The following is a 26,905-nucleotide window of genomic DNA, read 5'->3' as shown; positions in this document are numbered from 1 at the left end:
TTGTAAGTAGCAAACCTGGGTGGTCCTTCCATGGTGGGTAATACTGCAGCTGTGTATCCCACATTAAACGAATACCCCAGTGATTTGCAATTTCCTGCTGTTTCACCATGTACGTTTTTGCATATGCAGGTAAATTGGGAGGAACAGACTAACCTGCAGTTCAGTCTGAACCCTCATGGTGCTGGGCTAGCCATTCCAATGACACTCCTCTGAATAATTACATAATTCACTCTTCACTTACTGCCCAAAGTAAGACTGTATGATTAATTATGACCTTGTTACTGTTAAGGAACACCTTCTAGCTGGAGGCAAACAGGAACTCCAAGCCTCAGATACTGTACAACATTGTTCTATATTCTGTGCCATCACCTTCATTACCTGCCGCTTTGAAAATTTGGGGAAAAAAGCTTTTATTTTTTTAATCTAAAGAATAAAACAAGCATACGTTTCGAAAGGGCTTGTATGCAAAATTCAACATCCTGATTTTAGAAGAGTAAAATACCTTCGGAAAATACCAACATTTTTGTAAACGAGAGATGTGGGCTGCTGGTATGAGAGCAATAATATCTGTGAATCAATACAAAAAAGACACAACTGCTAAAATCAGCTTTTAAAATCATCCAAGGCATTTTGTATTTCTGTAAAAGTACTGGGTGTTGGCTAAACTGGCCTGACCTGAAATATATATATTTAAAAAGAAAATATGCATTCTATGACTCATGTGCAATTTTACCAAACTATAGGTTTTAATATACTGAGACAATAAAACAATAAAAAGGAGATCTCAGAAAGGCACAGTCATTTATCAGGTACAGATTATTGAGAAATCTCTTTGTCTTAATGCAGTTTGCCTGGCTTTGAAAAGAGTTTATTCAGTCTTTGCTTACAGAGGTGTGGTAGAAAGGCTTGGTTTGCTTCTTGGCAGACATTCTATCAGTATGAAACCACCTGCAGACCAGCCAACACTACTACTTTTTATTCAAAGTCACACTAATTGTGGAACCCATAAAAGAAAGGGTACATACTTGGAACAGTAGTACATGGCAGTACTACACTTCATCCAGGTGGGGCTGCACATTGGTGGTGGTGGAGGGGATCCCCATTACCTGTAAAGCACTTTGAGTGGAGTGTCCAGAAAAGCGCTATATAAGTGTAAGCAATTATTATTAATATTACACAGTATTGACGGAAACATGCAACTCATGTTTGGCTCTAACTGGCTCGAACAGTGGACTCCGAAGGACTTTTCCTAACACACTCCTCCCAAGAACTGAATAGCGTTTCATGATCGAGTGTATTGTGGTTTGCCACCATGGTCTACTTTTATGAGCATCTGCACATCTTTCAGGTGAACAGCATTTGAATCTCAACTATGTCAGACCCAGAACGTAACAAACGGACGTTCTGTATTTAAATACTCAGTATTTAATGTAGCCTTCTTTCTTGGCACATACACCAAAGGCAGTAACGGGGGCAGTGGTTACACCAAAAAAAGACGGTGGTATGGATGAGATTTGATATTGTTGAAAAGGAAATCAGTCACAGAGTTAGAATGCATCTGCATTTTACTATACGTCATTGCATCACAATTCGGTAAGCTTTTATAGGGAACCTTGAAATATAAACCCATGACTATTTCTGGTTTACAGTTAGGTCAATCATAATAAAAACATTTTAAAAAATCACATCAGCATCCTAGCAGATACATACTTTTACTGCATTAGAATGGACAGTAGTCTGTGTTTTAAAGCAAATAACCAACATGGAGCATGTCTTGGTATATAAGCTTGGCACATAGGTTAATAGCTTTTGAGAGAATCATTTTTAGAATCCATTGCAGTGGAGTTGTGTAGGACTTGTGGAGTTGTGTATGTTTACTTTTATGCACAGTTTTCCATACAAGGAGAGAAAAAAGTCTAGAGTATGATGTCAGGAGGGATGAAGCTCCGCCCTGAAATAAAAGCTTACTAATTTTGCAATCTTTTTAAAAGCTGAGTGATATTTGGCATATAAGTAATGCTTCAGAAAGATTTAGATACAATTTGTAAAACCTATTTGATGAAAAACATTTCATAACAAAAGAATATTTTAGTTATATTTTAATAATATACAGTTTATAAACAGAAGACACAGTTTAAGTGAATACATTATATATATGTACATTTGTAATGTGTGCAACACTCAATGATTTTTTTTAAATCATCTCATTCATTCAACAATGAATCATAATAAAATGGGTAGCAGCCACTGTGTCCAATTCGACTCAAGAAGGAATGATTGAGAGGCACTTTCCTTTAACACTGTACTGCCCAAATAAACAAAAAGAACAAAAATAATCAGTATTTAATTAACTGCATAATTGTAATACTTCTAACAAGACCTATGAAACAAGGTGTTTGTGATTAGTTGTAGTCAGGTGACATAGTTTAAATTGGACTTTTTTGTTTCCCATTTTAAAACACAAAAATAAAAATTAAGAAACAAGGTGAGGTACTTTTCACTTCACAATACAGCTATTGAGTGGTTTGGCTTAATCGTTCGAATAGTTTACAAACTGTTTGATGTCAGTTGCCATTTCCAGGGGCTGTTTATCTTGCATAGCAATTCTGTTAAATACCAATATATTTGCACCTATTCATGCATTTTTCACTTCAATTGTTAAAGAAGACATCTTGCAAGTCGTTTCAACAGAAATGGGAAGGTATGCAGCTCACTCACAACCATGATAAATGAATGACATAATTATGTTTAATAATGACTTTAAATTGGGGCCTAGTGAAGGTGCAGTGAGAGATAACTGAATCTGAAAAGAAGGTATGTCATTATAAAATAAGCACCAAAAATATAGAACATATTTGTAGGTCAACATACCTTCAATGAAGTAAATATGTACTGTAAGTAAAAGCAATCAAATGTAGAATGCTTTAAGAAAATCTTATGTACATCTAATAAAATGTACATAAGACTAAGCATGTTGGAACAAAAACCTAAAGACACCAGGCCTTGAGAACAAGGCCCGCCCCTGCTTTAAAACCAAAGGACCCCAGACCGCCGTGCGAGCGTGAATAACGTCCCCTCACATCATGCAGTGGCTGCTGTCTCTCGTGCCTTTGTAAGAAAGTCGTAGGCTACCTCAGAGACATCGAATGCCTCCTGTGCGGCCTCCTCAGAGAGCAGAGAGGAGAGAGCGCTCTCCTTCTGCTTGTTTACTGCCAGGACGCCCGCGATGATCTTCCATCGCAAGCTCTCGGTCTCCTGGTCAGCCCACTGGCAGGGCGGCAGAGCTAGGGAGTGCAGGAGGGGGTAGACAGTGTCCATGTACAACTGAACAAACAGAGTCTTCATGAACTCACCGTCCCTCTGTGTTAGAGCAGAAACTGATTACTGAACAATACATTCTGAGCCCTTTACTACAAAGCTATTGTCATTATTTCTTCTGTGATAGAAACTCCATTAATCTCTAAAAAGGCAATCTTATTACACCCCCAAAAGTCTTATATGCATTATAGTGTTAAAATGAGACACGGATTCTGATGCTGCAGCCTGTTCTACACTGCAATTCCCAGCAGTCTTTAACCACAGCATTGGCATTTTTTTTCCACTCTGTATGGTGGAATAATTTGCAATATAAACATCACTGTATTTAGCCCTGACTTAAAATTGGATTAGGAAACCGAGAAGAAAAAATCCACACCTTTTCCGATCTCTTTAAAGAGCCTTCCTTTTCTGCCCACACACTCTGCAAAGATAAACATGTGGAAGGTCTGAGCATACTAGAATTTATGTGGTACAGAATATTTTAAAACTGGTGCCCTCAATCTGTCTTGAAGAGGCATTTGTTATTTCTGTTTGATGTTCTGAATGACTTCTTGTTGCTGCTTAAGTCATGTTAAAGCTATCAGGAAAGAAACAATTTTTTTATCTCAATGATGAATAACGAGAGATAGGGAAGTCGACTGCTTCCTTCTGGGGATTCTAAATATAAAACAAATGTCTTTTGCTCTCCCTATACTTCTATATGTCTATAGACTTTAAAGAAGTCGTTTTAGAAGCCGTATTGTTGTTCAAGTGAGGTAATTGGAATGTTTCAGCAGAAAAGGCAGCCCAGAACCACCCATAGCACATCACAGAACAGGCTGCAGGACTGAGACAAAATAAGAGAAATTATAATTGCTTTACATTATTTCTTTTCCACATGAACAGTTAAAAGGACTTTTTTATTATATTAATTCTAAAGGCCTGGTGGATCATTTTGGTCAGTGAATCATGAATCTGTCTGCATTGAATTAATCACATTTCAAAAACACTTTATTACACATGAATTAATTGGGTTGGTATACACACGTTCAGACAATCAGTGCAAAACTCTTGCTTATCAAAAACACATATCAACAAGATACAAAACTGAATTAAAAAAAAGAAAATTCATTACATTATGCATTGATTAAACCTAGATGGATTCCTGAGCTTACAGAACCTAAAATCAATCGTTTTGAAATTAGGTTTTAATTAATTTTTCATGTACAGATACTTTAGCATTCAACTGTGATTGGATGAGATCAACATAGAAAAGGCTCTGTCTGCAGTTTTCTTTTACTAAACATCCAGTTTTTCTTGTTTTTATCATACACTATTGTGCTAGGATTTAACCCAACACGGGCAAAGCCCATGACTCTGTCCACACCTTTAGATGTGTTCTAACACGAATGGTTCAACCTGTAATGTGAATAGTTCAACCTGTAATGTTTTTCAAAACCAAGACTGCTCTCTGTGGAAAGTATGTACACCTCAAATATTTGTCACTGACACAAAAAATTACACAAATACAAAATTCAGTGAATAAGATTTATCTCGATTAAAATTTTGTAGAAAAGCTGCAAATTCAGTAGTATAATAAAGCATTTAAGGTCTATCAAAATGACAATGAATGTTCAAGAATGATTATAAATGTGAAATTAAACATTTCTGAATATCAATATAAATTCTTTCATAAGTAAACTTCACAGTGGTCTATAAACCAAAGTATAAATACTTACTCTGAGAGCATCCAGAAGATCTGTCTGATCCAATACTTGTGCAAAAGTTGCCAATACAGGACTGCAGATGAGGTCTATTAAAATATATACACTCAGAAATCTTCACCTGCAATTCTGTACAATATCCACTTTTTATTAGAGTTTTTAAATAACGTACTGCACCCAGTCATGTTGGGGCCACAGGTATTCTGTTAATTGGCCTGAATATTACATAATTTACTCAGTTAACTACCTAGGCTTGCACTGCTTGACCCACTGGAATTGCCATCTGGCACTGCATGTAACTAGGTAGGCGTGTAGAAATATTACCTGCAGGTGCAAATGTCATTTGGTCCAAACCAAACAGTAAGTTAAAAAAAGTGTCCCAAATAATTTCTAATGAGCATGGCATTCCTCAGAAGCTTAATGGTTTCTTGAGGAAGCTGATGTACTGACAAAGACGTTCCTCTAAGAAAAATCTTCAAACCCATATCACAAAAAGCGTGGTAACTTTTTGTCATATATGACTAATCCATTGGCTCCTTTTGTGAGATTGCTAGAGATGTTCAATCACACAGACAGAATAATACAAACTGATTTTTTCCTTAAAAGGGTGCCCTCCATAACACCTATCCCAGATTACAACTGAGGTCAGCAAGATTTCAGTAAGCAGATGACCCTGTGCACTACTAACATCACTGCACAATCCAACAAGACAGCATGCAGCAACCTGAGAAAACAATATGACAGCATCTATAAGCACCTACATACCAGCATTCTGCATTGTCAATCTGTCTCTCAGAAGTGCATCTGCTAGAATATGTCTATATAAAGCCAGGAGGTGAATGCTGCATGTACTTCCTACCAGAGTATCTGGGAGAAGCCTGGAAAATAAAAGTGAAGTTTATTAAATTATTAAATATATTTTTTGGATTATAGATACTTTTTGTCTTTAACTGGGCACACCACTAGATCAATATTTACATCAGGAGCATGTGTATACAAGGAGGATAAGCAAAACATTAAGGTGTGTAATAGCAGCACATAAGGTGCATTTCACTTCCATTTCTGTGCTAGATCAAGGCATTGGAACAGAACAAAGGAACAATGGAATCTGACTTGTATTGCAAAGCAGAAAAGTCTGCAGTTTTGACTGACAGCAAAACAACATTCCAAACTGCAATTCCAGATGAACAAGTGTTTTTTTTCACTCAATTATTTTTTTCCACCAATTACAACATATTGTGTTACAGCTTCTTACAAACACAAAGTATGTAATCCCCACTGTATTTGTCAGCTGTATGATGTAGCACATAAGAACACAAAATCCCAAATTGTGTGCTAACTGCACATGCAAAGCTATAAGGGTGGCAGATCGGGCTCGAATGGTATGGAAATGCAACACTGCTCAGAAGCGTCAAATGCTCACAAACACTTCATCCAGATCTTTGTTTACATACTTACTGCAAAGCTGTCCTCGTCTTAGAATTTGCGTATTTCAATTTGACAAAAAACTTTGGCTGTCTTCTTGAAGTCATCATCTGCTGAAACACGCTGCTACTTGCTGAAATGAGTGAAAATTTAGATAGACTTTCACCTATTTTCTATTATATTATTCAGTATAAACTCAATTCAACTTGATAAACCACAATACACAGTTCATGTAGTCATTCTCCAGTCCCAAACCCACTACTCAAAATATTACTAAAAGTCGCCAGGCATGTTTCAAAGACATTGCAGGCTGATTTGAGTGGTAAATTAATTGTTCTTATAAATACACATTTCGCATTTAATAATTTCAAAAATGCTTTTTTGAGATTATCGTTAATCAATAAACAAAAGCAATTTGTGCTGCTTCTCCGAACTCATGTCATGTAGGATAAAAGTAAAAAAACAATCATTCAAATGTAATTCACAAATTTCATGCCAGATTTTTACCATGGTTATTAAAAAAACATACACCTGTTCCAAAGAAGAGAGAATTAAAGCTGTACCTCTTCTAGCAATAGAGGGATCAACATCAACACCTTTGTCGTATGGTGTACCCCCATTCACTGCAAGCTCATAGGTTCTAAGAGATGTGCAAAAAGAGGAAAGAGCAGAAATATTCATGGTTTTTGGTACTGATGTTTTATGCCAGAAGTAGATGAACAGTGAATTGAAAAAGAAGAATGTTGACCAGTTGAAGACTGCAGTGTGCTTTCATTTACACAAAGAGTTTCACATTTTGTCAATCAGTACATCATCCAGACAGTATATAATGGTCAGTAAGCTGCTCACACCAACACGGAGCTTATCCTGGAAGCACAGTGAGCAAGGTGGGACAAAAACCTTGGACAGGACTCCAGCCTATTGCAGGGAAGCATACAAGAGCACAGAGACTGCTCTGTCCCTGGATGGGAGAGGGCAGCAGAGAAAGTAATCATTTAGAGTAGCTAATCAAACCTCGCTGACAGAAGGTTGGGAGGTGGGAAGAAACCTGAGCCCCATTTTCGTCACTAAAAGAACAAGCAAATTCCGCACAGATGGACTGGATTTGACCTGAGATCCTGGAGGCAGATGTGCAACTTTGTCTTAAAACGTGTTTAGTCTAATATTCAGGAAAGACAATCTCCTTGCTGCTTATTTTTCTATTTTGTAACAATCAAGACACCCTTGATCACAATGTGAAACGTTTTACTGTTCTGAAAACTGTGGCTGAAAAGCATCCAGCCAAAATGTATATAATTCAACTCTGGAGTGAAATACGTAAAAACAGAACGTTTCATGATTAGGAAAATATCAGTTCCTGTCAAAAACAATTAACTTAAAAAACATAATTACTACAGTTTCATTGAGGACTGCCTAGGGGACAATTCATATCTGCAAAACATCTGTTCAAACACTTGAACTTGCACGTATTGCTATAAATGACATTTTTAATTGCTTTTCCCCACATATTTTTTAAGATTACAAACTATGTCAATGTGTGTGCATTTGGCTGCTCAACACACCACATAGTTTCTCACACGGGACTAAATTCAGGTACAGTAGGTTAATAACTACTCTACAAATAGTCAGTGGTAATGTTTGGGAAAACTAAACGTACTGGTTGTCTTTTAAATCATGACCACCACATTATCTTTAAATCCTAGTTTGAAGGTGGAGAAACACCACAAAAGAAACAGGCTGCTCAAATACCGCTAAAAAGCACAGTCCCCAATGCCTCAAACAAAATTTACCATCTTTACCTTTTGCATGGAATACAACTAGGGCTACACTTTTTTCAGTTTTATTTTTTGTCACGTGATATCCCTTTAAATGTGACTTTGGCAGCACAAGGCAAGATACTATAGATAAATATATCAGCCACTTTTGTGACATCAATTTCTCAAGCACAGTTTAAAGGTGACTTTGATGGTTAATCCAAGGACTTGTTTAACTCGCTTTTAGACATGCAGTTTACCAATCAATTTGCATATTATTGCTTTTATTTTTGCCTTTTATTGAACTATATATAGAATAGAGATGTTTGTGGTACAAACACACAACTACAATACATCAATTGTGATTAATCACGATGAAACATTGTAATTCTGGGTAATTATGAAGATTTCATTAGAAATGCAATGGAAGTATGTCACTATCAATAAGATTGCATATGATAGAATGATAGAATGATAGAAATGTCTTTAATGTCGTTTAGTGTCAGCACTAAACAGATGGTGTGTACAGGATGCTATACAGTATATTTACAGGACGTTAATCCATGTATTCTTCTATAATATCCATGTGCTATATCCAACATAAACAAGATTGTAATCTAGTACCATCAATTATGATAGGTGAATTTTGAATTTGGTTTGAAAAAGAGGATTAAAATTAAGGAACAACAAAAAAAGAAACATCAGCTGTCTATAAATGCAGCACTAGAAAAGATTTCTATTGCTTCTAGGTGGTGACACACAAGAAGCACACGTACTATAGCATTGCGATCAGTGGTAATGAGGAGGAAGGACAGAAAGAAGAAAGAAAGATAGAATACAGAATGCAAATGGCATTTTAAATTGGTATGTATACATAATATCTAATATACTGTTTAATGAGTGATTGAAATGAATGTGTAATGAAAATGCAGTTTTGCATCTCACCTGTATGGCACTGGAACACCACTGGCCTCAAAGAGCTTGAGGAACGCCCAGCCACAGCTCAGCTCTCCTCGTTCACCTGTGGCCTGCAATTAACAGTCATCAGTTGCTTATCGACATCTCATATCATTTACATTTTTCCCTAATGTCTTATTTCTAATATCTCTAATATCAGATGCAAAGTGTCGTCTATCCTCTTTAGTTTCTTGTCATTCTGATGTGTGCATATTAATGGTAAAAAGCGTTACTGGAAATATGCACTGGAGTTTAGTATTCTGCTTTCACATGAATTTGAAAAGAAAATTTAAAAATGCTTTAAAATATAACTTACTTAATTTGCTTTCATTTTAATTAAGAATTCAGATACAAAATTCAGGTAAAATGAAAAATTAACCAGTAAGGATCTTTTTTCTCCATGTGTTACAAATGCATAGAGGAGTCGGGACAAGACATCAAACAGAAAACATTTTTTTTTTTATAAGGAACTCACAGGAGTTACTTACATTCCGAATGTAGGAAATACCAAGTTCAAATAAAATTCCCAGTTCAGGAGATTGTGAATTTGATCTCACAAAACAGTCCCCATCCAACAGGCTGGGTAGGATACCTGAAACCTGACATTATCACACAGAGGGAAAACATTGTCAAATTATAAACCACACTCACAATGACGAGCTCTTTTTTTTTATTAAACCAGAAACTCTTATATAAAACCTCCAAAGATAATCTCAACATATGATAGAAGTACAATTTGATGTACGCTGTGATTATAAGAACATAAGAATGGATCCAAAGGATTTTTTGGTAATCTGTAGCTAGAAGTATTATACTATATTCAAACTTGACTAGATTACAGCTATATTGTAACCCAAATCATTGATTTAAATAAGAGTAGTGGTTCTAGAACAGATCCCTTTGATATTCCACTAAATACTTCACTCAAGTGATGTGAAGTTACAGTTAAAAAAATCTGTAGGTCTTGCTTTTGAAATAATACACATTGTAATTTAAGCAGAATGCACAGATACCCTAGGAGAGAAGGTCCATGTTCTGGTATTCTTGTTATTGCAGGATGCTCTAACTGTGTGGATATTACTCAAAACCTGAAAGAAAAAGAACATAGAAATAGCCGTTTTTCTGCTAATGGAATAACTGAAAGTTTAAAACAGCAAAGCTTTTCAGATGTCTGAAAGAAACAAGCAATTTAATGAAGCTCATGCTCTCTCTTGTGGTTGAATGCCATACTAGGAATAAGGAGAATCTCCTGAGATAAAGTGACTAAGATGTGGAATGGTAATAGTTTTTTAACTTTAAACACCTGGTAAAGATGTCTTTATATATATATATGTATGTATGTAAAACACTTAGAAATAAAGGGTTAAATTGTTTAAACAAATCAGTTTCATCACCTAAAGGTACATTACTGCAGCTTGTCACTTACACTTCAAACAGTAGCAGGGTGAGACTGGAATTTGCACATTATAACACATCATTTACCATTGGTAGCTTTTAGTATGTGCAGGTGTTGCTTTCTAATCAATTCATTTGGTTACTTTGTTTTTGCCACTTTGAAAGTTGCTTCTGTACAGGGCCAGTAACAAACAATGCTGACAATTAGATAATTGATAGAACTGTACCCCTATGAAACAACTGTGCTTGGTGTAGCTAGGATGGATATATTATCTCTTTGACTGTGTGTGCATCTGTGCCAGGGATGGGACTTCTCAGGAAGAAGCAGAGAGGAATACAAAAGTGTTCCCTCACAGTGAGTCAGATTACAGGAGAATGCCCTTTTGAACTATGATCTCTTCATGTCCTTCAGCATGTGAGCAGACAGAGAAGCTCTGCAGAATAAGGTTCATCAGAGGAGATACATATTTAAACAGAGGAGAAAATTAAAGAAGTAGAGATTTAAAACTACTGCACCTCCTTTAAGGTGCCATAACATTTGTAGGAATATGCCATAAACACTTTTTTTTTTTTAGTTTTGTTGCGCCATCTTCAAAATACATTTGAGGAGTTAAACATTTAAATATTCAATTTATAAAATATATTATTTATTCTTGTCTTTCAGGGTGTTCACTCAAACGGCACATTTACCTTGAATAAAAATGGAAGATCAAGCCACCACAGAGGCACCATGTTTTCAAATGCATTAAAAACAAACTAAAAACAGCCGAGTAGTAATTTCTATCCTAACACATGGCACCCACAGTTTAAACATTGGGGTCCGCCAGAATATGTCTAGACTGAAACAGTTTTAGAAATTAAAGTATGTCAAAGAAGGGAGAACACCTGCCTCATGCAGAATTCATTTACAGAAACTGCTCAGTGCTACCATGCACCAAGATCCTGGTTATAAACACTTTCCTTTATTGTTAACCTGAAATGAGATTCACGGTTTAACATGAACAGTTATGGGCAGAGTGAATTCAACCTGGATTACCATGAGGTGTTATGGACTGTCTTTGGCATTATACAGTATGTCAAATGCATAATCATTAGGAAAAAGGAGTCCTTACTTCTTTGTAAATAATATATTTTTAATTAGAAGACACAGCAGCAGGCGCTCAAAGGAGGCTGGTAATTTAACAAAGACCAGTAGGCCCTCAGAGTTACTTACTCGGGTGCCATCAAACACACAAAGTCTGATGTGTCTGCTGAGAACCTGAACACCAACTCCAGGAGGAGGAATCATCTTGCAGCTCCACAATATCAGGGTCAGTGACACTCTGGACACCCTGGGTCGCACCTACACACACACATGTTGTGTACAGGAATACACCAAACAGTAAAATCAGTGCAAACCTATGTCACTATGTTCCATACTTGTTTAATGTGAATAATTTTAATATGTATTTAAAATACATTGTGTCATCATCCCAAGACACAAAAACCGAGGTGTCAGAAGCCACTTACTAATTTAACAAATATGTAGGGCTCTTTGTTTGCTGTATCTTTAATTATGTGACCTCCATTTGACCTGAATAGAAGCAGTCTTTTTTCAGGTTCTAAACACTAATTCAGCAAGCCTAATTACAAAACAAAATAACTGCTTTTCACTTAACAGAGCAGCTATTGAATATTGTGCCTCATCAGTCTTTTGAGTAGATTTTACAGGTAAAGCTGAACTCTAATATGAGTCCTTTCCCAATTTAACATAGTCGTCGCTGTTTTACAATTACAGATTTATAACTGCCATATGTAAAATGAGACACCTGGAAAACTATTATTTTCCAGAGTAAGGTCGTGTGTAGGGTATGGACTACAATTACTCTTCATTAAAGTATCACCTACTAGACACTCATTGAATTCTAGTTTTTTATTAAAGGAAGACAGGTAATTGGAAAATGAACATCCCTATATATAATTCATGCAGGGAACTAAAGGACTGCAGAAAAGGGTAGATGCAGACCAATGGAGAGAGATAATCATAATCAAGAATTACACAAATTGCATTTTATCGACTAATTTTATCTGATCTAAAATCCAAACATGTTCTACTGTATCACATTTGCTACAGCATAGCCCCACCCTAATGGTACAAAAACACATTCATTTAATGCCATCCTAACATAAAATATTAAGTGAGGACAGACGACGATGGGGAAGATTAAATTTATGAGAGATGAATCAGATTAAACTCTGTTGAATTTGGCCAGAATTCTGACGTAAACAGACTGTATCTTACAAGAAGATATCACGTGAACTTCAGCGATTTACAGAGTACCCAAGATGTTTAACGTATTGTTTAAAAGTTCATTCTTGTGTGCATTCTGGCTATAGGTGTGGGATTTTCTATCACAAAACAAAAACTTTCAGCTTCTTAGCACTGGTTGTATGTTCCTCACCTAAAATGATTCACAATCCTAATTTCAGAATCTGAAATTCACATCCATTTTTGTAGATGGGATTTGAAAATGTCTCCATGAACTGCCTTAGATTCTATATTGCTTATTCGACAAAGTAAGATCTAATACGCTGGCTCTACTTACACTTCCCTTATCAGGGCTCCATAAAAGGTCTTTAAAAGCCAACTGAGACTGGCTGTATTCAGGCTGAAGGAAGTGACTCGATCGGAACGCTTTCCCTGTGCACAAAACATGTACAGTATTACTCTTTTATCAGTATGCCAGCATACTGTACATCGATGAACACCATGTTATATCACAACAAATGAACAAATGAATCAAGACAGTAATATGATTTTTCCCAAACAAAAAAAACATTTTATTCCTCCAACGTTCTGTTTCCAGTCATATTTATAGATACGACATTATGTTAAGCTTCTTGTGCTGTGTTGTCTTAGATCTTTGTTTGGGTTTTGTTTTGAAGTTTGTTACAGAACAAACATAAACCGTAAAGCATTGACAGTAATGTTGAACATACCTTATGTTTAAATTACCTATTAAACCAAGGCAAAATCTACACAACAACCATTCCTTCTGGGAGCAGGAGAGATGCATGATTGCATCTGGGGGAGCTCTTAAGATAAATTACCATGTAAGAATGCTATTTGTCCCCATCAGAAAACAAATCATTAAGGATAAGCATAGAAAACATATACTTATTGTTGAAAAAAGACTTTGAGCTTCTTGTGATAGTGTATGGCTTGAATGCTCAATCATTCATGCTATATGCAAATAATACTAATGTATTTATATATGCATGGATCCTTCAACAAGATCTATTACTATTTATTTGAGGATTATTAATGTTTCTAGTCAATCTGAGAATGTACTAACATTACATGATACTCAAAACCTCATGATTTCTGGAAGAGTTTTAAGTCTTAAAATGTTGATGTTTTAACACAAATAGTGTGTACAAATGCATGCACAAAATACAGTACAGCAATTAGGCAACTCATCTAAGAACATCAGTTCTTACCTTCTTCCAAGAGCTTAGACAGCGTTGAGGGCCTAAACCCAGCTGGAATGGCTCCCATGGCAGACAGTACATCAGATGCACTGATCTGCAATTCATACCATACACTGAAGATGAACTTGTGTTATGCTGCATCCAAAAAGAGTATGCCACTTCTTAAGCACCATATGTATGTATACTGGCTAAGCCAAAAAGGAATGTATATTAGTACTTAGGTGGATAGAAAGACATTATACATTTATGACAATCTGGATACAAAAGACACTGTCCGCATGACACCCTGCTCTTCATCTGCTTTACTCACATAAGGCATACGTACCTCTGTGACTGCTTTTCTTACAGCATCCCAGTTGGACTTTGTACCACTACAAAAGAGCAAGGTGATGTTTTCACATTTACCTTTAGTACTCCAAAATAACATGACGAGACACTCAGGAGCCATCCCTGACATTCCATTCTTAAGAGTAAAGTAAGATTCAAACATTAACAGATCATGACTTTCTGTTAACTTTAAACGATCTTAGACAGTAATGAGACTGGATTTATTTTTTTAAATAACTACAATAAAAAATGAACCAGTTTGCACCAACAGAAAATAGAGCACCTGAGTGTCTTATTCATAATCTGCCATTACTTTTGCTTACTCATTTCTTTCCCCATCCCTATCTACTCTAATTGAAAAGGCTAAATGTGATTAAAAGAAATGAAGTGAGAAGGTAGACATGGGCTTCAGAGTAACAGGTACCGCTAATTTAATTACCCATCAGGCACTTGAGTAACATTAGAAAGGTGAATGTCACCAAAGTAGCTCTTAAGCAAAGTAAGGGTCTACAACCTATATTCAGTACAAAAAATGCTGCATTGCTTGGAAACTACCCATCCAAATGCAATGTTTTCATATTTGTGTATCTTACTGTACATTGATTTACAAATGTAATCAATTTAAAGTCTGATAATAGATTTGTATTCCTTATGGTGATTTCCAATAGTGGCATATTAAACATTACCTGTGCTTTCTTTGTTCTTTCTGTTTGTCTGTCTTTGCCCTTTGTTCCACTTCATCTGTCTCCTCTTCAGAGTCTTCCTCAGTCTCCGTTTCTTCCTCTTCATCATTACAATTCTGAAATTATTCAACCACAACTTTATAGCCATACGTGATATGCTTTAGCCTCAATCGTTATATTCAATTGCAAACTGGTATGGCAAAAAATAAGCAAGGGGACACCCAGCAAAGTCTCCCACAAGTCACATGTCCCCGGTATAATATCACACATTGTCCTTTTCCAGACAATACGGTGATTTATTTAGATGTGGGTTGTGAACAGATGTTGTGATATTAGGTGCAGTTTAAACGAGTGTTGTGAATAGAATGGACCCACACTGCCATGGGATGACCAGAGAAGACGGTCAGATGGTCAAACAACACCAACCCGCAAGTATGTTTTTGGAACCACCCCCTTGTTTCCTTTGGAGTCTTGAGCCAACCACCAGCCATCAGGATTTTTTGAGAGCACTCTCAGGATTTCACCTTTCTTTAGGGGGGAAAAAAGGAAGATAACCATGACAAATGGGTGGAAAACAACTACTTTGTAAGAAACATTATTGAAGCCACGCGCATAAACAAATCTGGCCCAAGAGATGAAAATCTGCCCTCTTTTTCTGTCTTTTAAGGTCCGGAACATTTGGCTTGTAACTTTTTTAGTCACCACATATGTTTATGATGTCTCCACCTTGCAGGTTGCTTCTAATCGCTTATAATTTTGATAAATCCAAGTCTAATTGTATTTTGCTTTGCTTTCACTAATTTGTTGCATGCTCCACTTTCAACAAATAGTTCTTACTTTTTATCCAAGACTCATCAAAAGCAGATTTCAAGAGCTTAGTTCTTCCATAGAATGTGAAAGACAATTATATCAGTGATATGATTGACAACTAGGCTTTATTTTTCATGCATTGATTTACAAAGCTTTCATCACAATTTTAATTTAAAATGCATTATATAATGTCAAAGTAAAGGGTTTTAGTTTTATTTGCAATACTTTTGGTCCACCAACAGATTGATTTTTTAATTTACCTTTATTGTCAGATCCCCTTCTTGTTGAGAATTGAAGTCACAGACAGCAATGAAGTTATTAACAGAAGGGCCCACTTCATCTTCCTCTTCACTTTCCTCTTCATCGTCCTCCTCTTCACTTTCCTCTTCATTGTCCTCCTCCTCCTCCTCCTCATCTTCTACTTTGGATGTACTTGCTTTTTCTATCCGTGCACTGATTGACAAAAAGAAAGCAGAACACTTTATGGAATGAAGAGCAACCTGGGTAGAAATTCGGCCTTCTCACCTTAGAAGTTGCTGTAGCCTCCTATGAATTGTACTTTCCTCTAACTGAAACCCAGTAATTATTATAATCACAATTATTCTATTTCATTTCTATGTCTTATATATATATATATCTGCTCTTGCTAGGCTGTAATAGCAAATGTATATGGATCTCTGTAACATCACTCAGCACACATACAAATCACTTGCTTTTCATGTCAATCCAGTAGGTAATATGGAGTGTTCAAAAGCTCATCTGAAACAGCTAATTTTAATCAATTTTTATACCATTGCATTAGAAGTATAGCTTATCAACAGAATAATGAAGCACCATTTTTTCCCCTTATAACTTCCAAGAGATTAACAAAAACTATCAAAAATAATCTATCTCACGAAAGATATGCATTTTTCACCTTAGTTGCATGACATCCCACTTAAAAAAAACTCACTTGACAACTTGCTTATTTGCAGTATCAGGGACCAACCGTTCTGCCAGCATCTGGAGCTGATGCTGTAAATTCAGTAATCTCATGTCTTCCTCCCGTTTCCTTTGGTCATAACTCCCTACTGGTACAGGTTCATCCGCCTTTGTAAAACACAGACCATGAAATCCTAAAGACTTAGCCAGGAACAACCATGAGGTTTTCCACTACTGTTTCATAGCCATTTAGTTCTATTTCATCTTCCCCAAACAGAAGAGCATGGTTATGGTTGTGAAGAGCAGAAAACACATTAACAAGATTCAAAATAATAAATTACTTTAACAATGCAATATGTTTTGAGAACAGTCCATTTCAAACATTTTAATCCTTATTTTGATTAATTTGGCTAAACCATTATTCAGTATTTGATCATTTTAGTGTGTTCATTACTCCATTTACTGCATCAAAACTCCTTAAGGTATCTGTCTGATATTGTACCATTACCCGAGAGAAGAGACAGCCAATCTAAGCCTTTACCTTGTTTAATGCCCTTAAAGTCTTCAGAGTTTCTTCAACAGATTTTTGTAACTGAATGCATCTGTTGAACAAAAAAGTGACAATGGCCACACATATCATTTTCTTTTTAAGAAGATTTAATATTATGAAAACACATCTCTTGAAAAAAATCAATCAATTCCCTTTAAATACTAAGGACTTGTATGATGACACGACAGCTAAGGTGGAAAAGAAAAAGGAGAAGTTCAGAATTTCCTGGGTAGTATCCTGATTCCATGCATCCGATGGTGTAAACAATTTCGCCGTTGTTCTTTTGCAATTTAACTTTAAACCTGAAACAACCCGAAAAGGGAAACAACTGTGTGCCTGACAACAGGTGAAACATGTTTCCTTCCCTTGTGAGCTTCATGGTAATACGTTTTTTTTTATTCTTTTGACAATTTGTTGGTGAAACACTTAATTAAAATGACTGTCTAAAAAGTATTATATTTTTTCAACAGAATCGCAGAACGCATATGTCCATCTGAAACTGCACAACCCTCGGTTGAATGGACTATAGGGGGAAGAAGTGTTCTTTATTATCGAATGTCCATTAAATCGGTTTTTCTGCCCTGAAAAAACACTATTATAAAACATGTGTACACTAAATATATGCTTTCTGTGTCTTTTGACTTTTTTAAAAAACTGCAATCAACACAATCTTGTCCTGTGCCTTATTTGTTGAACTACCTCTATTGGGCATCATTGGTATTCCTGAATTTTAAACCCACGTACTATTTATTTTAAATTTGTCGTATTATTCGTGAATAACCTCGTTATTGTGGAGAAAGTCTGGTGTTTCTGATTTTACAGGAAAAAAACTCTAGCAGATTTTGCACATTAAATCCTAAATCCGTTAAACCGAGGTTTAACTGTATTAACGCACAATTTAACACTTTTTGACGATAAGAGCCAATATTGATACTGCTATCAAACTGTATTTACCTTTGAAATGCTTCGGTTTGTTTAGCATGCTGGGTAGCATCTGGTTGTTGGATTTCTTGAAATAAACTGTCCACCTTCGGAGAAAAAAAAACGTATAAACTGAAACGTAACTATACAGTAACCACAGTCTACATTATGCCACTACTGTTTCAAATAAGTGGAACTGTAAAATATATTCTTCGCAGTATTTAAGGAATATTTCCTTATATAATTATAAATGTTAAGCAGACACCTACTTTTCTTTTGATTTCGTCTGTATTCCTCTGCACAGTTTGCAAGGGACTCTTACTCTTCGGTGGCATTTTGCATTCGTGATTCGTAATTTTTTATATTTATCTTCACCCAATCCAGGAAGATAGAAGGTCTAGGCTTGCTACAACTCGGATTTATTTATGTGACTTTGATCAGTATAGTTTGCTTAATCCATTACCGTATTTCCCTACCACACACAGATCCACCAAAAGGACGCTACTGACTCGGTCGCTAGGAGGGTTAAGAAGCGACTGAATAATACGTCACAGACATGCGACGATTGTAATGATTGAATCTGAACCCTTCAATGCCTTTATACCCAGTTCCACGTTAGATCATTTAGATTGTTAATTTTGCGTTTAAAGTGATCATTTTTAAAAATAACTATGTATGTACTGTCATCCCGCCTATAAAGAGAGAATCTCAGCAGATTTTACATTGTGCAAAACATTGTTTTTTATTTTTAATATACAGAAATTATAACAAACAAGGGTATGCACATACAGATGCTGCAACATGACACAGCAAAGGCAACATCAAATGAATAACAAGACAGAGCCTTATCAACAATACGAAGGTTGCGTTGTGTAGGGGTTACATTAAATAAGTTTATATGCTAAAATATTTCTGTAAATCAGTTCACCGAGCATATCTTTTATATTTTTAATTAATTTGAGTATACCTTAAATAAAGTAGTAAATTCTTTAAAGCAATAGGAGTACTTTTCACTCTACACGTCTGTATGTAAAATTTTGCCGGCGTAAGAATAACATTTAACTTCTTTGTTCTTATTCTGAACACCGAGAACAATATCACTAAGTTAGATTTACACAAATATTACTATTTAACCAAGAACAGACAGAGCGCCAGAAAGTGCCAAAATGATGACATGAGAAAAATGCGTTCAGTTGTTTCAATATCCGATTCACAAAATGTACAAATGTTACAGTCAAAACTTTTCCTCTGATTTATTTTCTCAGAAATTCCTCGAGAGAACCAACACCCCGAAACTCTCTATATCCCACAATTCCTATCGGAGGATATTGCGTGAGTGACGTCACCATGCGAGAAGGTCAACACAACGCTTAGCAACTACCGCACGAACCAATTGCGTGAGGTGAGCTGACGTACAGTCAGCCATAAAAGAGCAAGTGGGGCTGGCTTATGAAAATTCTTAACTTCCTGACAGAAAATTTCGAATCTTTTGTAAATCATCTTAAAGTGTGCAGATCTTGCGCGAAGAGCAAAGCCGCACATACTGTAAGCAAGGGAGAGTGCGTGACTGGCTTTTGAAATAAGGTAACACTACTGATAACAAATAGTTCGTGGCGTAATGTACAAAAACGTTTTTTTTTTTGTAACATCGCTAATCGCTTTTCAACGATTAGAAGAGCTCTAACTTGTTCTTAAAAGGTAGAGGACATTTAGTTTTTTTCCTGGTAGTAAATAGGTTTGAATGAAAACGTAATTTCCTTAATCCTTTAAAGGAGTCCAGCGTTCTCGTAGCATAGTACTACTGTATTGTACTACAGCAATAAGAGAATCAGAAACTGGAAACAAAAAGATATTTGTAACCATTAACATAACGATTACTGTGACTTTCCTAAGGTGCTTACGGTTAAACGCCTTTGGCTCACAGACCTTAAGTAATACAGTTGGTAGGAAGGGGTTCACGTTTAACTATTAATTAATTGGCTGGTTCCGTTTCTCGTTTAATAACACTTTCGAAAATCTGATAATTATATTCCATCCCTCAAACGCAGACCTCCCGGGATAGTATATTTTTTTAAACAGCACGGAGGTGTATAAGATTCATTCTACAATAATAAAGTGTTAAGAAGAATTTCCAAATGCTGGAAATCCAGGACAGGAGTATCATCCCTTGCGCGGTCTAGTCGGGATTCCAGCTGTTGAATTCTGACCTTCCTGCAACTTGAGTGAACTTTGAGAGATTCCTGCTGCAAGCAGAGTGTCGCAGGAATCGGACCCTGAAAAAGAAAAACAAAACAAAGACGGGAATCATTTTTTTCTCAGAACAAATGCAGCTCAGCAAGGCAATATTTCTTAGTTGGAAAAACAAAAGAAAAGTCTTTACAGCATTCCTGAGTACGAAGTTAAAAAGTCCATCTAGTATTGAAGGCACTCCCCTCCATCGATTCAGTTTTATATAAATGATTGGGGAAAAACCCAGTAACATCCTCAGTTTTATCGCAATTAGAAGAGGACATAACAGCTATTGTGTTTAGATAATGTTAATTTTTTTTTAGAAGAGACTAGTATTAGTTGTTAAAAAAGACAAATATAGATATAGGTTTTACATGTTAGGGTAGAGGGTGTTGCGATTAGTCATTTCTTCCTAATCTCAATTTTATTTATTTTTTTACAACATCCGTTTACTGTCTGACTGCTTGACTTACTACCGACACCAATTCTGTCTCCTAGGTTATATTAAAAATGAAAGGTGCTGAGAAGGTCTGAGATTTCCGCCATGTTAAGAAAACACCACAGATTTCATGGGATCTGAGTGACAGCTGGTAAAAAGCCGTCAAATAGCGGGAACCTGTGTAATTTTCCATAAAGATTCCAAATCTGAGAAAAGCTCTGACTGACTTTTGAAATTGGAACCAAGAAAGCTAAGTCTTAATATAGATATATATTGATGGACATCTCATTTAAAGTGTGTGATTATGTGATATTTAAATCAAATTCGGTGATACTTAAAGCAAAGGTTGTGAATACGAGGATTTAAAAAAAGCAAGTGCATTCTTTGCCCAGATGCCTCGATGGAAATTGTTGATGCGAAGACACCTGCGCTGGTCCAGCCCCTTTGCTCAGAGCCTGGTCCTGTGCCTGCTGACGTTTGTGGTTTTTCTGCCTATGGCCTGTCACCGTTTGCTTTACTCTTACTACTTCATCAAGCCTTTGTACCTGAACACCATGAGCGATAGAGTTCTAGAGGAGAGTTATCAGAAAGGCCAAGAAGCCCTCCGTTACTGGCAGGGTGTGCACTCGACTCCAGTCCCAGACTTTAGAAAACATGCAGGCCAGAAGAGGCCAGAGCTCCTGATTACTGTGATAAGTGCACAACGAAAGGAGGGAAGTGGGTATCATTATTTACTGCAGGTGATGCAGCAGCTGTCTTCCCTCTTAGCGGCCTGTGGCAGACAAGGCTGCGCGGCGGAGGTGCTGGTGTGCGACGTGGAAAGGGATCCCCTGGCAAATGAAGATGCCTCCCTAGTGGGAAAATGGTTCCGCGTGATTCGAAGATCCCCCCAGGATTCAGACGGGAGTGGCAACTGGGTAAACACGTTTGAAAAAGAGAAGAGGGACTACGTTTTCTGTCTGCGCAGAGGATGGGAGATGACTCAGCCTGAAAACGTGATAGTTTTAGAAGACGACGCTGTGCCCAAGGAAGATTTCTTCCCTGTGGTCCAAAATTTGCTCTCTCGGCAGTTTTCTTCCCACACCCTCTACGTCAAGCTGTACCACCCAGAAAGACTGCAGAGATACTGGAACCCTGAGCCATATCGCATCCTGGAGTGGATAGGACTGGGGCTCATTGGGGCCTCTGTCCTGAGTCTTCTCTTTTCCCTCTCCCCTTCCTTCTCCTTCTCCCCAGCCCACATGGTTTTCCTCACTCTTTACGTCATGGTGTTTGTGGAGCTCGTGGGGAGGCACTACCTGCTGGAGGTACGGCGCATTTCCCCGCAGCTCTACGCAGTGTCCCCAGCCACCGAATGCTGTACCCCGGCTATGCTGTTCCCCGGAAATGCCTCGCTCCGGGCTGCCGCGTACCTGGATGGGACCTTCTGTGAAAGGGGCAGAGCCAAGGACATTGTGCTCTACCACCTCGCCCGCTCCGTCCCGGGAGAGAGGGCGCACAGTCTGGAGCCCAACCTGGTCACCCACATTGGGGCCTACTCCTCCGTTCGGAGCAATCCTGTCCGGCCCCGCTTGCTCTGAGGCTGCCTTACGACCCTGCTTGAATCGGGGATGTGCACCTCCGGGTCTCGACGGCTGAGATTATGCAAACTAACAGGGAATTAGCTTTATTTCTTGGTTGAAAAACTATCTGCCACAATACCGTCACTATCCAGGACAACACATACCCTCAAGTGCACTTTACTTCTATGAAAATATTTTCAAAAGGGCAAGATTTCCTATAGTTTTTAAATGTGACCTTTTGGGGTTTATTGATACTGTATGTCTTGGAACAGTTTAACCAGTGTGCAGCATTTTGTGACTGTTTTTTGGGGGATCATGAAATTTTACAACTGTGTGATAAAATATTGAATTGATCAACATACTGTAAGCTTGTAATTGATTAAATGCTGCAGAGTGTTGGAAAGACACATTGATGAAATTTAGATAGTTGAGTGCTGGAGTATGAGACTACTTATTTTTACTACCTACACTGTTCTCTGAAAGGGTGATGAAATGCAGTCAGACAGATGGAAATAATCTCTGATTTGGCCTTAGGCATGGCCTTGCAATTATCTTAGTACTACTCCATTTCCATCATGTTTGACATGAAAATTAAGTGCCTTTACACCACTCTCATATCATCAATCCAGTTATGAGAATATTGGGCAGAACATACTGTATAATCACTGCATATACAGTATTGTTAATTGTTGTTTTGGGAGTTTCATTGCTTATTGTAGATGCATGTTTAATGTTTTGGTTGGTTTACAAATGCACTACTTGTTAAAACGGCCATGTTAGTGTCTGGGCTAAAAGGTACAATTGGAAATCACGTTTTTATGCGAGTCAGTTTGTCAAATGTTTTGCCTTGATTTGTGATTCTTTGTTATAAACTGGCTTTACTGAAAGGTTCAAGAACATCTATAAAAAAAAACAAACAGTGGAAATGTCCTAAAACAGATATGTAAAAAACAGAACATGCTTTTTAGTACTAAATAAACCTAAGGAATGCACTACATACAAACAAACCTCTGGGCATCTGCAGCAGTATGCCATATCTTGCCAGTCTGCCTCAAATACTGTAGCTTTGGCTTATTTAATTAAATGCATCTTACCTTTTACCCACTAAAATTGGAAATAGTTGGTTTCTGTACAACTGGTTAGACCAGCTTTTATATTTGCTTTCAAAATCATGGAAACTACTGACGTTTTAAAACAAAAGGATTAAAAATATTTTAATAATGCATCAAAAACGTATGTGGGAACCAGTAAGACACTAGTTGGTACCTGAAATGTTGACAATAGCTGCACTGTTCACTCACCTATGGGACGTGTGTATTTTATTGTGGGCTTTTTATAAATCAATATGAGAGGAACAAATCATTGGCAATTGTATAGTGTCTGCAAATTCCTTGAAGTCATGTCCCTGTATTTAAATAAACAGATAACAAGGAAGCTAAGTTGTAGACTTCTTAATTTTTAAAGACTTACACAATAATAATAATTGCTTACACTTATATAGCACTTTTCTGGACATGACACTCAAAGCTCTTTACAGGTAATGGGGACTCTCCTCCACCACCACCAATGTGCAGCATCCACACTGTCAATTCTCGAGACAAGAATAGATCATTTCATGTCCATCCCTAAGTTTATCTGTCCAACAGAGATCTCCAAAGAGAATTTAAGAAATATGACAGTGTATTAAATAAAAAACACATGCTTTTTTTTAATAGATATTTATTTTTTTAGAAAATATAAAAAAATCTAAATTGTAGTAGTAACAGCACTCTTTTTGATCCAGCAATGTACAAGATGACAGGTAAATGCATATCTTGCAATAAATCACTGTTTCTCTTCGAGAAATGTTTTCATGACTTCTGCGATTTCCACAGACCCACGCTGTTGTTGGCAATGTGTTTATCAGTTCAAAGCTTGCAGAACCTGAGAAAGAACATCACAAAACACCAGTTACACATGATTATTTAGTTGAGACAAAGTTTGCTTCTGCTGTGTCAAGTATTTCACAATGTACAAATAACATGAATTTAGTATGAATACCATATTTTTCAATTTTACCTAGAGCAATATGGTTTGTGTTATGCCAAATACTAAAATACCAAATAACACAATCTGCTATCAGTTCACTACGATTAATTAAAATACATGTGCATTTTCACTATTTGGTATATTATTTTAGCTTATAGTGAATATATTTTCCTATGTATGTAATAGGTAATCTGCATGCGTGTTGCTATGTGATGTATGTAGATTATGGCCAGAGAACACGTTTCAGCACAGAACTTTAGCACGTTGACTTCACATTTACTAAATGTATCCAAGATGTGTCCAAGCGCAATCTTGTTCGTCTTTAAAATTTATGGTACCTTCGTCTTGATCCACTAGCATAGCACTGACAGCGCTCCTCGAATCACGCCAAGTCCAGTTTCTTCTGCGTTTCTGAGAGCTTGTCTTGCAGCCTTTTCTTCCTCCAGTCGAGGAACCGCCTTCTCATTCTGTTTGCCTGCCAGCCCGCAACGAACCCGGACGCGAAGGAAATCAAGATCGCTATCTGCAGCGTCCTGTCCGATACGTCTGCCATCTTCACCTCTGTCTGGGCTGGAGCAGGAAGAACCTGCGGGGACGCGATGCGCGCTCCCGGGTGGCCACGTGACCGAGCCCGTGAGCAGGCGTGCTCGGCCGTCTTCTACGGCAGCTCTCGAGGCTCATACGTCTTGCTGCTCCGTAGAACGCCAATTCGCGTGGGGAAAAAACTCACAATCACGAACGACCCGCCTCACTCTAAACTCTATATCTAAAAAATATCGCGTATCGGTTTCGTGCATGTTGTAATCCAAGCAATTCTGTCATTTCTCTTCCACGTTTTGATTTCCCTAGGAGCCATCCACGCGTTGTGAACCAGTTGTAAATGAAATCGTCGACCGACAGATGGGGGTATAATCACGCAGAGCGTGCGGGTGTGCGCTATTTCATTTTTTTTTACAATGCTCCAAACTATCCGGAGTGTGGGAAAGCGGTTTAAAAATTGAAAACAATATTTTATTCTTTTAATACTGTTCCTCCGTCTGTTAGCCCTTTCCTACAAGGCATATATCCCCATGACAACAAAACAGCAGAAAGACAGCCTTGTTTTTGTCTTGTGGAGATGTTCAAATGGCCAGTTAGTTCCTAGTTCAGAGCTATCAGCCTTGGCCATTGGCTCCCTCCCATTGCTAGTGTTTTCACCAAATAGTACTGAGCGCAATGTGCTATTTATGATTAATTAGTTCATAGACTGGAAAGCTAAAAGTGCCAAGTGGATCAGTGTCCTAGTGTCATAAAATACATTTTATTATAATTAGTACTCTACCCATTTATTAGTAGTTAATATTTTATTTTATGTCAGCTAACATTGTTTACTTTAAAAGCACTTTGCTGTTTTGAAATATATAGGAATCTGGTTGGTTGGTGTGGCTTAACTTTCGTGAACCCTTTGATAAATTGCAAGCTCAAGTCAAACCCAGACGTAATTTACTTTAGCGCAACAAAATTTGTTTTTCACTGTTTTTTTTCCACTGTCATTTTTTCTTGAGGAACAAAAACAGAAAAAATGTTAAATGCACTGAACTCAGCTCGCTCTCCCCATCTTTGATGAGGGTGAAGTGAAGAAATGGCATGGCTTGAAATCTCTGCTTGAGAAACATGATGTCTTTCAAGCCATTCTGACTGCCAGAGATATATCACTGGCGCCCCCGATCACACTCACCACTGCGTTATTCAAGAGACCAAAATTCTGCAAGCATTTTATAATCCTTTATTTTAAGAACACAGGTAAAGTAAGAACAAACCCTCATTTACAATAACGACATGGAGAGCGCCTGTTCATATAGCTGAACCTTGTACACAGGGCTTCAAACCCATGAAAGGTATCAGATCCCTAAAGACTACTCCATACATGACGAGATGAACTGGTCAAATTTCGCACGTCTCTAACGGAGAAAACACCTTCCTAACTTTAATTTATTAGCACTTCTCTGCAGCATCCCACAATTTAAAATGCAGCACCTACATAAGCTAAAAACAGAACATATAAAAAAAACAACAACCACTAAGTTCGAGCGCAAGTCACAAGTCATTTCAATTTACCGCTGCCAACGACTTCAGAAAACATGCACGGTGATCTTAACCTATCTAAACCTTCTTATCGGAGAGTGTTCTCGTTTATATGATCATTTTTGCTGCTATGGATTTTCCCATGTTACACTGCCATGTCTTGTTCTGTGCATGATTGTACTTCTTGTAACACTGTACAACTGTACGCCTCTTGGCCAGATAGCCTCTGTAAATAATTTGTTTTAAATTATCTTAATGATCAAATAAAAAAAATATATTATTATGAATATGCCAACATTCAATTCCAGCAAACAAGAATCAGTAGCACAGGACAGCACAGTGGATAGA

General features: G+C 37.2%; 3 protein-coding genes across 6 annotated transcripts; 1 reads left to right on the top strand and 2 right to left on the bottom strand.

Moving 5' to 3' along the window:
* Positions 1-2,084: 2,084 nt before the first annotated feature.
* nphp1 (nephronophthisis 1) lies at positions 2,085-19,550 on the bottom strand. Of its 3 annotated transcripts, XM_088610571.1 has the most exons (20): positions 18,505-19,549; positions 18,269-18,342; positions 17,306-17,366; positions 16,796-16,932; positions 16,104-16,296; positions 15,460-15,561; positions 15,037-15,149; positions 14,349-14,394; positions 14,033-14,117; positions 13,138-13,232; positions 11,766-11,894; positions 10,171-10,245; positions 9,646-9,756; positions 9,146-9,228; positions 7,010-7,086; positions 6,480-6,579; positions 5,787-5,899; positions 5,037-5,110; positions 3,695-3,739; positions 2,085-3,360 (listed from the first exon to the last, which is right to left on the bottom strand). In XM_088610571.1, exons 1-20 carry the CDS (start codon positions 18,568-18,570, stop codon positions 3,082-3,084), a joined length of 2,058 nt encoding a protein of 685 aa, XP_088466697.1. In that variant the 5' UTR covers positions 18,571-19,549; the 3' UTR covers positions 2,085-3,081. The 3 variants fall into 3 exon arrangements, with proteins under 3 accessions (XP_088466697.1, XP_088466698.1, XP_088466699.1); XM_088610572.1 differs by lacking the exon at positions 3,695-3,739 and having other exon boundaries at positions 18,505-19,550; XM_088610573.1 differs by lacking the exon at positions 15,460-15,561 and having other exon boundaries at positions 18,505-19,550.
* Positions 19,551-19,575: 25 nt separating this feature from the next.
* pgap4 (post-GPI attachment to proteins GalNAc transferase 4) lies at positions 19,576-23,899 on the top strand. 2 transcript variants are annotated; one of them, XM_088610575.1, is made up of 2 exons: positions 19,576-19,637; positions 20,963-23,899. In XM_088610575.1, exon 2 carries the CDS (start codon positions 21,296-21,298, stop codon positions 22,481-22,483), a length of 1,188 nt encoding a protein of 395 aa, XP_088466701.1. In that variant the 5' UTR covers positions 19,576-19,637; positions 20,963-21,295; the 3' UTR covers positions 22,484-23,899. The 2 variants fall into 2 exon arrangements, with proteins under 2 accessions (XP_088466701.1, XP_088466700.1); XM_088610574.1 differs by lacking the exon at positions 19,576-19,637 and adding an exon at positions 19,644-19,819.
* Positions 23,900-24,165: 266 nt separating this feature from the next.
* On the bottom strand, positions 24,166-25,095 carry lnc.lemp (lncRNA encoded micropeptide). The gene is made up of 2 exons (XM_088610576.1): positions 24,832-25,095; positions 24,166-24,388 (listed from the first exon to the last, which is right to left on the bottom strand). The coding sequence occupies exon 1, from the start codon at positions 25,044-25,046 to the stop codon at positions 24,876-24,878; it is 171 nt and encodes a 56-aa protein (XP_088466702.1). The 5' UTR covers positions 25,047-25,095; the 3' UTR covers positions 24,166-24,388; positions 24,832-24,875.
* Positions 25,096-26,905: the final 1,810 nt, after the last annotated feature.

The sequence above is a fragment of the Lepisosteus platostomus genome, chromosome 17 (genome assembly GCF_059453375.1).
Source record: "Lepisosteus platostomus isolate fLepPlt1 chromosome 17, fLepPlt1.hap1, whole genome shotgun sequence".
Taxonomy (NCBI): domain Eukaryota; kingdom Metazoa; phylum Chordata; class Actinopteri; order Semionotiformes; family Lepisosteidae; genus Lepisosteus; species Lepisosteus platostomus.
The sequence above is the reverse complement of the archived record's forward strand: the minus strand, read 5'-3'. Positions and strand labels throughout refer to the sequence as shown.

Excerpts from the sequence above, each read along its gene's own strand:
- lnc.lemp (XM_088610576.1), bottom strand. The coding sequence starts at position 25,046 with ATGGCAGACGTATCGGACAGGACGCTGCAGATAGCGATCTTGATTTCC.
- nphp1 (XM_088610571.1), bottom strand. The coding sequence starts at position 18,570 with ATGCCACCGAAGAGTAAGAGTCCCTTGCAAACTGTGCAGAGGAATACA. Across the intron at positions 16,297-16,795 it reads GCAAATAAGCAAGTTGTCAA|TGCACGGATAGAAAAAGCAA; the intron begins GTGAGTTTTTTT and ends TTTGTCAATCAG. Across the intron at positions 13,233-14,032 it reads GTCTAAGCTCTTGGAAGAAG|GGAAAGCGTTCCGATCGAGT; the intron begins GTAAGAACTGAT and ends TTTTGTGCACAG.
- pgap4 (XM_088610575.1), top strand. The coding sequence starts at position 21,296 with ATGCCTCGATGGAAATTGTTGATGCGAAGACACCTGCGCTGGTCCAGC.